Raw genomic sequence first — 17,853 nt, forward strand, 5'->3', positions numbered from 1 at the left:
GAGACCGCGAGGGGTGGAAGAGACCCTGGGAAAAAGCGAGGGGGCCGGCTCTGTCCCTTTCAGCCCATTTCTAGGCTCTTCCTTTCCTCCCTCACCCACTTTGTGATGAACACACACAGACCTGCCCCCCGCCCCCTAGGTCCCTGAAGACCCCACCCCCACCCCTACATCTCCCTACATCGCCCCTACATCTCCCAGAGCCCCCCTCCTTGTACACTCCACGCACCCTCCCGCCCCTCCCCACCCCACGCCCGCCTCCTGTGCCTGGAGGCCCTGCCTCTCTTCCAGCCCAGGCTGCCCGAGTCCATGGCATCGTGATGAATGCAGAGTCCCTGCGCCCACCGTGCTCGGGACGCAGGCAGGGCAGGTGTGGCGAGCGGGCACGTGCTGGAGGAGTGAGGCAGACCCGCCGAGAGGCCCAGGAAGCCAGCCGGCTGGGGTCCTCTCATGTCAGGACCTGTACAGCAGTGCTGATGTTGCCGGGAACTGGGCTGGGAGCCTGCAGAGACTGGTCAATAGGTGACCCAGCGCCCCGCCCATCTCCCGACAGCTGTGCCAGGTCGCCCAGGGTCCCGTCCTTGAGCCCTTCCGGGGTACAGCAGCCCATGTTTCCATCTTCCCCAGTTTCAGTTACATTCAGAAGCAGATATGTGAGTCGGAAGAGCTGGGCTCTGGCTGGCCGGCTGGCTGCAGAGACCTGAGTTGAAGTCCACAGGCCCCGAGTGAGCCCGGTCGGTGCTGTGGGGGCCGCTCGGAAGGGAGAAGCCGTCACAGAGGCCCCCCCTCCCCTGGGAGCTGGGAGCCCCTAATCTGTCTCCCGTTAGTGTTGCCCCCAGGTCAGTAGGAGGAATGGCTGAGACACTCCTCTGTGTAGAGGCGTGTCAGGGGTCCCCACAACCTCTCACAGATGCCGTGATTCACTAGACGGGCTCGTGGGACTCGGTATGCGGCTGAGCCATGTCGTCGTCGCTAAGGTCTATTATAGCGAAAGGACACAGCTTCGGTGAGAGAGAGACAGTCAGGGTCTGGGGAGATCTGTGCACAGGTTTGGGGTCTGACGCCCCCTTCCTCCTACGAGGGGGCACGGAGCATGCTCCTTCCCCAGCAGTGACAACGCAGTAACACGTGGACGATGTGTCTGCCCAGGGACGCCCAGTACAGGCTCGGTCCTCAAGGTCTTTACTGGGGCTGGCCACAGAGGCGTCTGAGCCACCAACCCAAACTCCAGACTCTCAGAAGGAAAGCAGCTGTCCCAGATAAATCACGTGGTTTGTGAAACGGGCACAGGGACCCACCCGTATCGGTCAGGGATGGAAGGAGCAGTCCCAGTGCCAGCTTCCCAGGAGCCAGCTAAGGACCAGCCTTGAAAGCAGTACCTTCTAGAGGGAGCAGGCTCAGCGGGGCCAGGTGAGCCCTCTCTGCACAGGAGCCGTGCTGGAGAGGTGGGAAGGGCCAGACGTGAGGGGATAAACCCAGCGTGGATGGGAGTGCCCAGAGGCAAGCACTTCTCCTCCTGTCCCAGTGAACCCCAGCTGATATAGGGGCTTCAGTGGGATTCCTGGGGGTGATGGACCCTCAGCCATCTACCCTCCACTGCTATCAACAGCGACTCAACTTCACTCGAAATTCGTTTTCTTTTTTTTAAAGAATATTTGTTTATTTGGCAGCAGTGGGTTTTAGTTGAGGCACATGGGATCTAGTTCCCTGACCAAGGGTCAAACCCAGGCCCCCAGCCTTGGGGAGTGCAGATCCTAGCCACTCGGCCACCAGGAAAGTCCCCCAAATTCATTTTCTTGATTAAAAAAAAATTATATTGTAATTGTAGGGAATTCAAAAAATGTGGAAAAACCGAAAAAAATAATAAAAAATGTTCTCAATCTCACTTTTCTGAAAGGAAAACTGAAATATTTCTTAAAATTTATTTGGCTGTATTTGAGTATACAAATACTGACATATCTGTTTTCTATACATAATGAGGATCAAATTATGAATTTCCATAATGAGCATTTTTCACTGGATGTCACAGGCATCCCTCCCTAACCCTAAATGGTTTTTTGATTATTTTGATTAGTTACTTAGAGAGCTGTAGAAAATCCCATAAAACGCACTGCAGTTTATTTAGCCAGTCCCCAACAGCTGGACAGTTAGTTTTTGACTGAACAATAGCAACTGTGTCCATGTGGTAGAGATTATATAATTTAGGCCCCTCCTTAAAAAGAAAATATTTTTATTGAAAAACAAAATGCATATGGAAAAATGCACGTTTTATGGACTTCCCTGATGGTCCAGTGGTTAAGAATCCACCTGCCAATGCAGGGGACATAGGTTCGATCCCCGGTGCAGGAAGATCAGCTAAGCCCGTGCACTGCAGCTGCTGAGCCCGAGATCCGGAGCCCTCCAGCCGCGGTAAGAGAAGCCACCGCAATGGGAAGCCGGTGCGCCACAGCTGGGGAGCAGCCCTCACTCGTCGCAGCGAGAGAAAGCCCGTGTGCAACAACGGAAACCCAGCATACCCAGAACAAATACGTAATTTAAAGAAAGCAAAATGCACATCTTCTAAGCGTACAGCTTGATGACTTTTCACCAGTGTCCGTGGAATAGCGCCCAGATCAAGTACTAGCATAGGATCCCCCCAACCCCTGACAGGCAATGCCAAAGAATGCTCAAACTACCGCACAATTGCACTCATCTCACACGCTAGTAAAGTAAAGCTCAAAATTCTCCAAGCCAGGCTTCAACGATAGGTGAACTGTGAACTTCCAGATGTTCAAGCTGGTTTCAGAAAAGGCAGAGGAACCAGAGATCAAATTGCCAACATCCGCTGGATCATGGAAAAAGCAAGAGAGTTCTAGAAAAATATCTATTTCTGCTTTATTGACTATGCCAAAGCCTTTGACTGTGTGGATCACAATAAACTCTGGAAAATTCTTCAAGAGATGGGAATACCAGACCACCTGACCTGCCTCTTGAGAAACCTGTATGCAGGCCAGGAAGCAACAGTTAGAACTGGACATGGAACAACAGACTGGTTCCAAATAGGAAAAGGAGTACGTCAAGGCTGTATATTGTCACCCTGCTTATTTAACTTCTACGCAGAGTACATCATGAGAAATGCTGGGCTGGAAGTAGCACAAGCTGGAATCAAGATTGCTGGAAGAAATATCAATAACCTCAGATATGCAGATGACACCACCCTTATGGCAGAAAGTGAAGAAGAACTAAAGAGCCTCTTGATGAAAGCAAAAGAGAAGCGTGAAAAAGTTGGCTTAAAACTCAACATTCAGAAAACGAAGATCATGGCATCCGGTCCCATCACTTCATGGCAAATAGATGGGGAAACAGTGGCTGACTTTATTTTTGGGGGCTCCAAAATCACTGCAGATGATGATTGCAGCCATGAAATTAAAAGACGCTTACTTCTTGGAAGGAAAGTCATGACCAACCTAGACAGCATATTAAAAAGCAGAGGCATGACTTTGCCAACAAAAGTCCGTCTAGTCAAAGCTATGGTTTCCAGTGGTCATGTATGGATGTGAGAGTTGGACTATAAAGAAAACTGAGCACTGAATAATTGATGCTTTTGAACTGTGGTGTTGGAGAAGACTCTTGAGAGTCCCTTGGCCTGCAAGGAGAACCAACCAGTCCATCCTAAAGGAGATCAGCCGTGGGTGTTCATTGGAAGGACTGATGTTGAAGCTGAAACTCCAATACTTTGGGCAGCTGATGTGAAGAGCTGACTCATTTGAAAAGACCCTCATGCTGGGAAAGATTGAAGGCAGGAAGAGAAGGCGACGACAGAGGATGAGATGGTTGGATGCATCACCAGCTCAATGGAGATGAATTTGGGTAAACTCCGGGAGTTGGTGATGGACAGGGAGGCCTGGCACGCTGCAGTCCATGAGGTCACAAAGAGTCGGACACGACTGAGAGACTGAACGAAACTGAGCTGAACTGAACCCCTGCCCTCCCCTGCAGCAATCCTTTCAGGGTCCCTTGCAGTCCCTACCCCAGTCCCTTACTCCACTCCAAGGGTGGCCTGTCTCCTGGTCTCCAACAGCAGAGTTTTGTTTTCTCTGTTTTGTAGAGTGTACTGTATAGTGAATGCTCTTCTGTATCTGGCTGATTTCACCCTATTTATTGCTCAGTTGGTAAAGAATCCGCCTGCAATGCAGGAGACTGTGGTTCGATTCCTGGGTCAGGAAGATCTGCTGGAGAAGGGATAGGCAACCCACTCCAGTATTCTTGGGCTTCCCTTGCAGCTCAGCTGGTAAAGAATCTGCCTGCAATGCGGGAGACCTGGCTTTGATCCCTGGGCTGGGAAGATCCTCTGGAGAAGGGAAGGCTACCCACTCCAGTATTCTGACCTGGAGAATTCCATGGACTACAGTCCATGGAGTCACAAAAAGCTGGACACGACTGAGTGACTTTCACTTCCACCGTTTTTGGGTTTCCTGAGTGCCCTGCCTGCCTGTGAGCTCCAGTCACGTGTGTGTGTGTGTGTGTTCTCCTTTCTACGTGGTGTCCTCTGTGTGTATACATCCTCGTGACCTATCCATTCTGCTGTTGGTGGACCTCTGGGTAGTTTTGAGTTTTGGCTCTCACAAGTAATGCCATAAAAAGCATTTTTGTCCACAAATCCGCTGAATCCAAGTATGTGTTTCTGTTGGTAATTACGCATGGCCCTCACGGCTGGGTCATAGGGCATGCTGATGAAGTTCCACTGTGAGCGGATGCTGCCAGCTTTCCAAAGTGGCTGGACCAGCTTGTACGCCCACCTGCAGTGCGGGAGGATTTTGGTTGGTCGATGTGCTCCTTGTCAGTGCTTGTCAATTTCCAACTTTATCAGTTCAGTTCAGTCGCTCAGTCGTGTCCGACTCTTTGCGACCCCATGAATCACAGCACGCCAGGCCTCCCTGTCCATCACCAACTCCCGGAGTTCACTCAGACTCAGGTCCATCGAGTCTGTGATGCCATCCAGCCATCTCATCCTCTGTCGTCCCCTTCTCCTCCTGCCCCCAATCCCTCCCAGCATCAGAGTCTTTTCCAATGAGTCAACTCTTCGCATGAGGTGGCCAAAGTGCCAGCTCCTTAGTGAAGTTGATCAGTCGTGTCCGACTCTTTGTGACCCCCTACCAGGCTTCTCAGTCCATGGGATTTTCCAGGCAGGAGTACTGGAGTGGGTTTCCATTTCCTTCTCCAGGGGATATTCCTGACCCAGGGATCGAACCTGGGTCTCCCGCATTGTAGGTAGACGCTTTACCTTCTGAGCCACCAGGAAAGCCCATACCAGCTCCTTACTAAAGGTTTATAGCCGTGGTTTACAGGGAGCACTGAGAAAGATGTAAAGCACGTGGACCAATGTGAGCCAAGGGTTGTGCTAAATGAAGCCTCTGATTGGTTGTGGAATGGATGGAAGGTTTAAAAAAAATTTTTTTTCCCCTGACTCTTGGCTCATTTTATAAAGACTGGGGTCCAGGGTTCCAGATAGATTTGCAAGCTCTGGCCTAGGCTTGTCTTTATTCATGTGGCTTTCTTAGGCTTATGATTGCCTCCTATTCCATGAAACATTTCTTAGAAACTGAAACATCTTTTTTTCGTTTTCAGAGGCGGATCTTAGATGGAAGCCTTGGCTTTGCTGCAGGGGTAAGTCAGCGCATGGTGGGAGGGATCTGAGTGGAGAATGTTTCTTCTGTTATTTCTCTGCCAAGGGCTATTTCCAGCCTCTGCCCTTGTGGCCACGTTCCCTCTTTGTAATCTCCAGTTGCCAATGGCTCCCTCTGATCGCTGACTCTGTTTGCATCCAGCAAAGGGAATGCCCCTGCCTCTCCTTAGATCGAGAAAGAGGCTTGTTGGCAGCTGTCTCAGGACTTGTAAATAAGTATTCCAAGTGAGGTATATATATTTAGGGAGGGCTTAGCACAGAGCTCTGTTGGCACTAATCAAATATGTTCTTTACTCCTCCTCATCACCCATAGGGCCTTATATTATGGATATTTTCAAACATCTACAAAAGTGGAGAGAATCCCATGAGGTACCCCCGGGTACCCACAGCTCAGCTTCAATCATTAGTGACATTTTGCTAAGCTCATTTAACATACCCCTCCTCCCCCAACCTCCTACCACCCAGTATATGTGGGAGGGAGAATGTTTTGTAAAAGCAAATCTCAGACATCATATAATTTCAGTTGTAAATTCAACGCACAACTCTAACTGAATGATTTAAAAAAAATCAGCATGGTATTATCACACCTACCAAAATTAATATTTCCTTATTAGTATCCAATATTTGACTTCACATTCAGACTTCCTCTGTGTCTTTCAAAGGTGTCTCCTAAAACTCTTCTGTTAGAATCACGATCCAAACAAGATTTTCATATTGAATTTGTTTCCTTTTTTGGGGGCATAGCTCAAGGTTTACTGGGTCTTAGTTCCCTGACCAGGGGTGAAACCTGGGATTTGGCAGGGAAGGCATCAAGTCCTAACCACCAGACCACCGGGGAGCAGCCTTGAATTTGTTTCATACTGAGTATTTTCAGTTTCTTTTATTCTTTAACAGTACTCTCCCCCCACCCCACCATTTCCACCCCTACCCCTAGTAATTTGTTAGAGAAGCTGAATCGTTGGTCTGCAGAATGTCCCATGATTTGACCTTGGCGGATTGCTTTCTGGTGCTGTTAAACTTGTTCCTCTGTCCCCTAGGTCTCCCGTAAACTGGGAGTCAGACCTAGAGACTCACTTGGTGCGGATTCCATTTTCCAGGCATGATACCACCTAGCGGCGCTGTGTATTCCAGTCTCATCAATCACATTTAGTGCAGGTCAGTCGCTCAGTCGTGTCCAACTCTTTGCGACCCCATGGACTGAAGCATGCCAGGCCTCCTTGTCCATCACCAACTCCCGCTCAAAGTCCAGCTCAAACTCATGTCCATCAAGTCAGTGATGCCATCCAACCATCTCATCATCTGTCATCCCCTTCTCCTCCTGAGCATCAAAGTCTTTTTCACTGAGTCAACTCTTCGCATCAGGTGGCCAAAGTATTACAGTTTCAGCTTCAGCATCAGTCCTTTCAGTGAATATTTGGGACTGATTTCCTTTAGGATGGACTGGTTGGATCTCCTTGCTGTCCAAGGGACTCTCAAGAGTCTTCTCCAACACCGCAGTTCAAAAGCATCAATTCTTCGGTGCTCAGCTTTCTTTATAGTCCAACTCTCACACCCATACATAACTACTGGAAAAACCATAGCTCTGACTAGATGGACTTTTGTTGGCAAAGTCATGTCTCTGCTTTTTAATACTCTGTCTAGGCTGGTCCTTCCAAGGAGCAAGCATCTTTTACTTTCATGGCTGCAGTCACCATCTGCAGTGATTTTGGAGCCCAAAATAAGGTCTGTCACTGTTTCCATTGTTTCCCCATCTATTTGCCATGAAGTGATGGGACCGGATGCCATGATCTTAGTTTTCTGAATGTTGAGTTTTAAGCCAACTTTTTCACACTCCTCTTTCACTTTCATCAAGAGGCTCTTTAGTTCCTCCTTACTTTCTGCCATAAGGGTGCTGTTATCTGCTTATCTGAGGTTATTGATATTTCTCCCGGCAATCTTGATTCCAGCCTGGCATTTCATCCAGCCTGGCATTTCACAAGATGAACTCTGCATATAAGTTAAATAAGCAGGGTGACAGTATACAGCCTTGACAAACTCCTTTCCCCATTTGGAACCAGTCTGTGGGTCCATGTCCAGTTCTAAGTGTTGCTTCTTGACTTGCATAAAGATTTCTCAGGAAGCAGGTCAGGTGGTCTAGTATTCCCGTCTCTTGAAGAATTTTCCACAATTTGTTGTGATCCGCACAGTAAAAGGGTTTGGTGTAATCAGTAAAGCAGAGTAGATGTTTTTCTGGAATTCTGTTGCATTTTTGATGATCCAGCGGATGTTGGCAATTTTATCTCTGGTTCCTCTGCCTTTTCTAAATCCAGCTTGAACATCTGGAAGTTCATGGTTCACGTATTGCTGAAGCCTAGCTTGAAGAATTTTGAGTATTACTTTGTTAGCATGTGAGATGAGTGCAATTATGCAATAGTTTGAACATTCTTTGGCATTGCCTTTCTTCGGGATTGGAATGAAAACTGACCTTTTCCAGTCCTGTGGCCACTGCTGAGTTTTCCAAATTTGCTGGCATATTGAGTGCAGTACTTTCACAGCATCATCTTTCAGCATTTGAAATAGCTGAACTGGTGATGCTTCCTAAGGCCCGCTTGACTCTGCAATCCAGGATGTCTGGCTCTAGGTGAGTGATCACACCATCGTGGTTATCTGGGTCATGAAGATCTTTTTTGTATAGTTCTTCTGTGTATTCTCGCCACCTCTTCTTAATATCTTCTGCTTCTGTTAGGTCCGTACCATTTCTGTCCTTTATTGAGCCCATCTTTGCATGAAATGTTCCCTTGGTGTCTCTAATTTTCTTGAAGAGATCTCTAGTCTTTCGCATTCTGTTATTTCCCTCTATTTCTTTGCACTGATCATGGAGGAAGGCTTTCTTATCTCTCCTTGCTATTCTTTGGAACTCTGCATTCAAGTGGGTATATCTTTCCTTTTCTCCTTTGCCTTTAGCTTCTCTTCTTTTCTCAGCTATTTGTAAGGCCTCCTCAGACAACCATTTTTCCTTTTGCATTTCTTTTTCTTGGGGATGGTCTTGATCACTGCCTCCTGTACAATGTCATGAACCTCCGTCCATAGTTCTTCTGGCACTCTGTCTATCAGATCTAATCCCTTGAATCTATTTGTCATTTCCACTGTATAATCAATCATAAGGGATTTGATTTAGGTCATACCTGAATGGTCTAGTGGTTTCCCCTACTTTTCTCAATTTAAATCTGAATTTTGGAATAAGTAGTTCATGATCTGAGGCACAGTCATCTCCTGGTCTTGGTTTTGCTGACAGTATAGGTCTTGTTTTTGCTAACTGTATAAAGCTTCTCCATCTTTGACTGCAAAGAATATAACCTGATTTCATTATTGACCATCTGATGATGTCCATGCATAGAGTCTTCTCTTGTGTTGGTGGAAGAGGGTGTTTGCTATGACCAGTGTGTTCTCTTGGCAAAACTCTGCTAGCCTTTGCCCTGCTTCATTCTGTACTCCAGGCCCAAATTTGCCTGTTACTCCGTGTGTTTCTTGACTTCCTACTTTTGCATTCCAGTCCCCTTTAATGAAAAGGACATCTTTTTTGGGTGTTAGTTCTAAAAGGTCTTGTAGGTCTTCATAGAGCCATCCAACTTCAGCTTCTCCAGCATTGCTGGTCAGGGCATAGACTTGGATTATTGTGATACTGAATGATTTGCCTTGGAAATGATCAGAGATCATTCTATCATTTTTGAGATTACATCCGAGTACTGCATTTCGGACCCTTTTGTTGACTACTCCATTTCTTCTAAGGGATTCTTGCCCACAGTAGTAGATATTATGGTTGTCTGAATTAAATTCACCCATTCCAGTCCATTTTAGTTCACTGATTCCTAAAATGTCAATATTCACTCTTGCCATCTCCTGCTTGACCACTTCCAATTTGCCTTGATTCATGGACATTACATTTCAGGTTCCTATGCAATATTACTTTTTACAGCAGCAGACTTTACTTCCATCACCAGTCATATCCACACCCGGGCGTTGTTTTTGCTTTGGCTCCGTCTGTTCATTCCTTCTAGGGCGATTTCTCCACTCTTCTCCAGTAGCATATTGGGCACCTACTGACCTTCTGAGTTCATTTTTTCAGTGTCATCAGTCACATGAGCAGGCCCGTTAATATGTGCTTTTCCCTTTCTGTTGAGTCAAATTTGGTTCCTTGCTCCTGTTTTTGTAGTCCTGTGATCTGCAAAACCTGGCCTGTGGGTGGGACCTCCTGAAAGTCCTCTAAGCCAGCAACTATGAGATCAGAGTCTGTGGGAGCATTCTAGGTGTTCCATGGGGCACAGAGAGTTGTCGCAAAATCAGTGTCCATGTCCTCGGCTTCCAGTTTTGTTCTTTTTGGCTGAACTGCTCTGCCCAAGCAGATCCCAAGGCAGATTGTGCCTTCCCACCTTCCGCGACATACTTGCCCTCTCCTGCTTTATCAAAGGAAGATGCTCTCTTGCCTTGGTCCTGTGCCTCTTAGTAGCAGCATCTCCACGCACAGATGGAGTGGCCCTTGGCATGTGGGTGCTGGGGTGGAGATGATGAAGGACTCAGATCGCTGATCACTGGACACAAATCCTTTAGCAATTCAGATACTGTCCTTTCAGGGAAATAAGATCCCGAAAGCCACATGGTGTGGCCAAAAAAAAAAAGAGAGAAAGAAATCCGTTAATGTAAATTTCCCTGGTGGACCAATGCTGAAGCTGAAACTCTAATACTTTGGCCACCTAATGCAAAGAACTGACTCATTGGAAAAGACCCTGATGCTGGGAAAGATTGAGGACCAGAGGAGAAGGGGACGACAGAGGATAAGATGGTTGGATGGCATCACCGACTCAATGAACATGAGTTTGAGTAAACTCTGGCAGTTGGTGATGGACAGGGAGGCCTGGCGTGCTGTGGTTAATGGGGTCGCAAAGAGTCAGACACGACTGAGCGACTGAACTGAACTGCTCTGGGATTTTGGGCCTTCTTAGTCAATGGCAACCCACTCCAGTACTCTTGCCTGGCAAATCACATGGACGGAGGAGCCTGGTAGGCTGCAGTCCATGGGGTCGCGAAAAGTTGGACACAACTTCACTTTCACTTTTCACTTGCATGCACTGGAGAGGGAACTGGCAACCCACTCCAGTGTTCTTGCCTGGAGAACCCCAGGGACAGAGGAGCCTGGTGGGCTGCCGTCTATGGGGTCGCACAGAGTCAGACATGACTGAAGCGACTTAGCAGCAGCAGCAACAGCAGATAGAATTCAAAGAACAAAATTCCCTGGTGGTCTAGTAGTCAAGACTCTGCGCTCCCAATGCGGGCAGCCCAGGTTCAATCCTTGGTCAGGAACTAGATCCCACAGGCTATCACTAAAGGTGTCACATGCCTCACCTGGGACCCAGAGTAGCCAACTAGGTAGATAAATAAAAAAATATTTAAAAAAACCCAGAATGACAGTATTAGATTAGAACAAAATATTTGTTTTTTTAATCTTCTTTACATGAATATATTTTCTTTGTTTACTTTAAAAAAAAAACTCAGAAAAATGGGAATAAAATTGATGCTTAACCCTGTCTTATTCTAGCAGTAACCGCTTAACGTTTATTCACAGACAGATGAATGAAAACTGAAAAAATCAGAAAAAGGCCTCATCCTTGAAAATAAGTATTTCCAAGAATAAATATTATTAGGCTTTTGAATATTTAACAATTATGAAATGGTATATTAAATTTTTGCTGTTATGAATCTATTCTCAACCAAAAATAGTTTTAATAGTCATTCAATCCAGGAAATTGTTATTTAAGCAGTTAGAACTCTAGGCTCACAGGAAATTAAACAAAAATTAAATTGAAACGTGCATAGATATTTTATTGCGAACCAGTATGAGAAAGAAACCAATAATAGGCTTTCTAGCATAAAATATAAGTTGCTCTTGGATAAAATTCAGTGGGAAAACGGAATTGATATACGAATCAAGGAGAAAGAGGAATGGGGTACATTTTTTGACTTTTGAAGAGGAGCTAGCTGTTGTGGTTTCGTGTGTAGGATATAACCCTGGAACAGAAAAGCACCTAAGACATAAACACACAGCTTATTTTGTGAACATTTTTAAGTGGATAACGGAGAGAATCAAATCCCTATGCTGTTTATTTTTAATTAATTAATTAATTAATTAATTTTGGCTGCACGGCTTTTGGGATCTTAGTTCCCCGACCGGGGATTTTAACCTGGCCCTCAGCAATGAAAGCACCAAGTCCTAAGCACTGGACGGCCAGGGAATTCCCTCCTATGCTGTTTAGATCCTAGTGGGTCCATTTAAACGACTGATGAAATAGTTTTGTTTAAGCACATTGATATTTACATGCCAGAATTTATATCTTTTGTGACTCTTTAAATTTGAGATGAAAGCCTTTTATTTTTTAATTGTTACTTTAGGAACTTGATAGTTGATTTGCAGTGTGGTGTTCATTTCTGCTGCACAGCAAAGTGCTTTAGTTATGTGTATTTATATTCCTTTCTGTTATGGTTTATTCACAGGATGTTGGACATATTTCCTTGTGCTATGCAGTAGGACCTTGCCGCTTATCCATTCTGAGTATAATCGTCTCCATCTCTGATTCCCACCCCTCCCCCTCCCCCCTTGGCAACGACAAACACATTCCCTGCGTCTGTGAGTCTGTTTCTGCTCTGTAGATAAGCTCATTTGCGTCATGCTTTAGATCCCACATATAAGTGGCATCATATGGTATTTGCCTTTCTGCCTGACTTCCCTTAGTGGGGTCATCTCTAGTTGCGTCCATGTTTTTGCCAAAGCCCTGATTTCCTTCTTTTCTCTGGCTGACTAGTATTCCGCTCGTACACGTGGCGCCTCTTCTTTATCCTTGCATCTGTTGCTGGACCTTCAGGTTGCTTCCATGTCTTCAGGGAGCAGAGCTGGAATTTGAACCCTCTTGACTGTTGAGTCCCAACAGTTAAAGCTCAGTGCCTCCTAGATGGTGTCTGATCCAGCTGCCTCTATTTTACAGACAAGAAACAGAACCACAGAGAGTAAATTACTTATGCAGAATTAAAAAATGCTAGATGGGACGCCACTAGGACGAAACCCAGATGAGGAGTCAGCGGCTGTCAGCACTGAGCTCTATGACCTTGGGGAGGCTCTTCGGTCATCTTGGACCTCAGCTGAGTCTGTTGGAGTCTGGGGGTGTTGGAAGGGATGGTTCCTTAAGAGCTTCTTGGATCTGCATGTCTGAAGGAGTGAGTTTCCGGAAGTTAGCGTCTCTCTTTTTGTTGCAAAGCAATTACAAAGTGTTTCAGTCCGTTTCTGGTCCACCTATTCCCCTACTCACCTATTTAATGGTAAATTTAAACTTGCAATTGAATATCCTTTCATCCAAGTGAGAAAAGCACTCACTGCCCCCAGAGATGAGCGTTTGGATGAATTTGGACAAAGTATCGAGGGTCACCATTTTCATTTTCTTTGCTCTGGCCCTGATGTCTGTTTTTTGTGAGGTTTGAACTAACCAGGGTTCTCTAAATCAGTGTATATTCTCTCTCAAGGAAGAAGTACTTGTGCAGAATAAAAATGACCATGAAACTGCGGAAGAGAAAGGCCACCAATCAAACAGCTCACTGCTAGGCATGAAAAGGCAATTTAATATCCATTATTTAATCGCACAGGGAGCTGGGTCCTTATGAAAGATGTGATTTTTCTCAGGGAGATTTTGGCTGAGTTGGCTTTTGTGCTGCAAGCGGTGAGTGGCGTTTTCTGCAAATAACCGTCGCACTGTTGGAAGTTAATGATGCTCTCCGGTGAAGGCCTCGGAGTCTGGAGGGATGATGGTGACCAGCTGTTCTCCATCTCCATAGAGAAATGGATGGGAAGAAATGGGCTTAAGTCATCACATGAGGGATTCACGGAGGAGATTTCAGCCAGATCCAGCAGAAAGGTTTCTCCTAGAGCAGATAGTTGAGTGAGAAGGGTCAGGGTGCAGGGAGTAGCCACTGGGTTGGGTCTTCAGAAAGCCTAGCTTTTATTTATTTATTTTCACAATAATTCTACTGACTTATTTATTTTTGGCCGCACTGGGTCTGCGTTGCTTTTCTCTAGTTGCAGCGAGCAGGGGCTCCTCTCTGTTTGCAGCACGGGGCGAGGGCTCCTCGTTGTGGTGGCTTCTCTTGTTGGGGACACGGGATCTCGGGTGCGAGGGCACCAGCTGTTGTGGCCCGTGGGCTCAGTTGCTGTGTCTCCCGGGCTCTAGGGCACAAGCTTGACGGTTGTGGCCCACGGGCTTAGCTGCTCTGTGGCATGTGGGATCCTCCCGGATCAGGGATTGAACCCAGGTCTCCTGCGTTGGCAGGTGGACTCTGCCACGGAGCTGCCAGGGAAGCCCAGGCCTACCTTTTATATTCCCACACACACACACACACACACACACAGTTGCTGTTGCGTTTTCCCCTTCTTGTTGTCTGAGGTGTAGGGAAGCCTGGCATGCGCTCATGGGGATTTTTCAATGTGAGGTCTTTTGGTCACACTAAAATGGGCTGGGCCCCCAACGGACAGTGTGAGCACTCTGATGGGCTCTGATGAGACTCCTGCAAAGATCATGGCTCTGTTTCCCCAAGCCATCACTCTCTTCTTTATGAGGCTGAGTGAGATGAAAGGCCCCAGATGACCCCTGGGGAGGCTGAAGCCACGTGGACCTGGAGCAGGTCCCATCCCCAGCATCGCTTGGACCAGACATGCCACCTTGGAAGTTTCATGGCAGGTGTCTCATGGGAATCTCCTCTCTTTTTTTTTTTTTTTTTTAAATTTTTTCTCGTATACCGTTTTTAAAGTCTTTATTGAATTTGTTGCAGTATTGCTTCTGCCTTCTGTTTCGGTTTTTTGGCCCCGAGGCATGTGGGATCCTAGCTTCAGGGGTGGAACCCGCACTTCCCATATTTGGAAGGTGACGTCTTCACCACTGGACCGCCAGGGACGTCCCCGGATCTCCTCTCTTAAATCTGTGTTTTCAAGACGTGGGGAGCCGGGAAGCCTCGGGGCTTCCTGTGTCCTGCCGTCTGCAGCTTTTCTGCTGTACCGGGAGGCAGGGACCAGGGAGGTGATGCTGGTCTGCTCTAGGGCTGTTGGTGTCACTGTTTCATCACTTCGGTCCTGTCCAACTCGTTGCGACCCCCTGGACTGCAGCCCACCAGGCTCCTCAGTCCATGGGATTCTCCAGGCAAGAATGCTGGCGTGGGCTGCCATTTCCTTCTCCAGGGGATCTTCCCGACCCAGGGCTCAAACCTGCGTCTCCTGATCGGCAGGTGAGGGAGATTCTTTACCAGTGAGTTACCTGGGGAGCCCATTCTGGGGCTAAGGCTGCCCTTTAGGTGGACGCTCAGCATAGTGATGGCATGTTCCAGGGTGGGCTCGGTGGGACTTGGAGCCCCCTCCCCCAAGAGTCTCGTGTGAGCTGGAGGGTGTGGCCCAGAGCAAGAAGAGAGTGTGGGGACCAGCCCTGCCACAGCCAGGACCATGCTCGGGACAGTTGGCAGCGTCGCTAAGGGGCACCTGTCACTTCCCGCAAGGCATTTTCTTTTTCAGGGTCTCAGATGGCCCATTTCTGGAAGGAAACTACTGTGTCTCAGCCGGGTGTCCTCAGACCAGGCCGAGCCCAGGCAGAAGACCCTGAACACAGCATAGGAGACCAGGCTGACTTCTGGCGCTCCTGGCTCCCGCGTGGCAGTGGTTCCTGTGAGCACGAGGGTGGCGTGGTGCCAGCTCCGTCCCCCAACTGTCCATCATCCTGTGCCAGCAAGATGGGCCCCTTCCTCCCCAAGACATCCTGACTCCCCCCTGGGGAGGGGAGGAGGATGGGGAGGCGAGAAGGGAAGGAAGGAAAAAAGGGAGAAAAGCGCCCAGGGCGGAGACAGACCGTTATTATTCTTGTATTTTTTCTTTTCAATTTCATGCTTCAGATTTCCAGTGTCATTATAAACCGTGTGGGGGAGGAAATGGTATATATTACCTTCTCCCTGCAGTGATGGGAGCGCACAGCATTATGTTGGTGGAGGAGCCCATGTGCTTGAGCATATGGGAGAGGCGGCCTTGATCCTGCCCAGCGCTCCACCCCAGACGTTGTTACTACCCTGGAGGTCCCGCCCCGCCCGGCTCAGCCATCCGCTCTCCTTCCCTACGTGCACCCTCGGGCGGCCTCCACTCTCACTCCCGGAAACCCCTGCTTCCTGCTCTCTCCCTCTGCCTTGCCTTGCCCTCCTGGGCTGACTGTGTCGACTGGGCCGGGGCACTGTCACTCCTTGGGGATACCTGTTCTGCTGTGTTTGGGGGCATCCTTCCCTGTTCCCATGAGCGAGAGGGTGGGAGTGTAAGTAAGTGACCAGCAGGAGACTAAAACGGGCCTTTGATGTTATTGTTGTTGAGTAAGTCATGTCTGACTCTTTGCAATCCCATGGAGTATAGCCCACCAGGCTCCTCTGTCTTCCACTGTCTTCTGGAGTTTGCTCAAATTCATGTCCATTGAATCACTGATGCCATCCAACCATCTCATCCTCTGTTGTCCCCTCCTCCTCCCTCCCGCCTTCAATCTTTCCCAGCATCAGGGTCTTTTCTGATGAGTCGGCTCTTTGCATCAGGTGGCCAAAGTATTGGAGCTTCAGCTTCAGCATCAGTCCTTCCAATGAATATTCAGTGTTGATTTCCTTTAGGATGGACTGGTTTGATCTCCTTGCTGTCCAAGAGACTCTCAAGAGTCTACCTTAGCACCACAGTTAGCATCAATTTTTTAGACACTCAGTCTTCTTTATGAACTGGAGGTGGAAATGGCAACCCAGTCCAGTATTCTTGCCTGGAGAAATGCATGGGGAGTATGAGAAAAGGACCTTGGGAGGCTTGAAATAGTCAGATGTGAGCATCCCAAAGTCACGGTAAGTCTTACGGATTCTCTGTAAGAATAGGTAGGTGTTCAGTAGATTCTCCTTTAAGACTGGCTCATTTTTCTCCCTGCATCCCTCCTTCCCTGCCTTCCTCGCATTCTCTCTCTCTCCCCCACCCTTCCCTCTTTCCTTCCTTTCATTCATGGAGAACCTGCTGTGTTCCAGGCACCGTGTCAAGCGCTGCACACATAAGGCGCGCCGGAAGAGACGGTCTCTGTGTTTAAGGAAGGTCTGGTCTGGTGGAGGGGTGAACCCAGCACACCGTGGTCCACGTCCCAACCACCTGCTTGTCCACTGTCTGTTTTTGTCACTGGAGATTTGTTGGACCCCAGCGCACCCGTTGGCCCACACGTTATCTGCAGCTGCTCCGGCAGCCCCGAGGTGCTGCAGCCGGCCTGCAAAACCTGTACTATTTGCTCTCTGGCTTTCCCCCCAAGTTCACTGACCCCTGGTATAGTTGCAGGTGGGTGATGGACCACGGGGACGGCAGCTCTGTGCTGTCCAGACAGGGCCCCAGCCAGGCTGGAGGTCTTGGATGCTCCCTGGAGCATCCAGGGCTTCTGAGTTGGGGGGTTTCCTGGGGGAATGGGTTTGTGGTGGACCCTCCCCATAGGGGCCCTGCCTTCCCTCCTGAAGTTGACACCACCACTCCCCTTTGCGGGAGGCAGACCTTTAAGAATCTCCAGAGAAACGGCTTTGCAGTGAAGTGGAATGAGTTACGTGGACCCTTTTGCTCTGTTGTCCTTGTTGCATAAGGTACCCTGTAACCATCAAGACAGATGGCCCTGGGTGAGCGTGTGTCATTTAACACGGTGAAATAAAGCCAGGGGTCCCAGCTCAAACCGCACTCCAATCTGCTCCCGTCCTTGGCGTCTCTGGTCCAGCAGAGTGAGCTGACTCGGCCCAGCTTCCTGGATGGTTTGGTTCCAGGGAGCTCTCAGGCTTTGGGGAAGCTGCCTCCCTTCTGACATGGTGGTCTGCCGCCCTGGCTGCGCATTAGAGTCACACCCGGACTCGATGCATCAGAATCTCTAGGGCTGGGATGAAGCTTCAGTGGTTTCTAGGGTCCCCCGCACCCACCCAGGGTGATGGCGATGTGCAGTCAAAGGTGAGAAACCCTGGTCCTCTTTGCCTGTGCTGCAGCACGGCTTATAGGATCTTACTTCCTCGACCAGGAATCGAACCTGCACCCTCGGTGGTGGATGTGTACAGCCCTAACCACCTGACCTCCTCCAGGGAACTCCTCAAGAACCTGTATTCTGATGGGA

The 17,853-nt window shown here is 48.4% G+C and overlaps 1 protein-coding gene across 3 annotated transcripts in view; it reads left to right on the forward strand.

Moving 5' to 3' along the window:
• SLC39A11 (solute carrier family 39 member 11) overlaps positions 1–17,853 on the forward strand; it is a 370,219-nt gene that overhangs the window by 94,489 nt on the left and 257,877 nt on the right. For all 3 annotated transcript variants that reach the window (XM_042256462.2, XM_027974012.2, XM_027974013.2), the window contains exon 3: positions 5,605–5,643. In XM_042256462.2, coding sequence (XP_042112396.1) covers positions 5,605–5,643 — 39 coding nt within the window. The remainder of the gene's footprint in view (positions 1–5,604; positions 5,644–17,853) is intronic.

This window comes from Ovis aries, chromosome 11 (assembly GCF_016772045.2).
Source record: "Ovis aries strain OAR_USU_Benz2616 breed Rambouillet chromosome 11, ARS-UI_Ramb_v3.0, whole genome shotgun sequence".
Classification (NCBI taxonomy): Eukaryota; Metazoa; Chordata; class Mammalia; order Artiodactyla; family Bovidae; genus Ovis; species Ovis aries.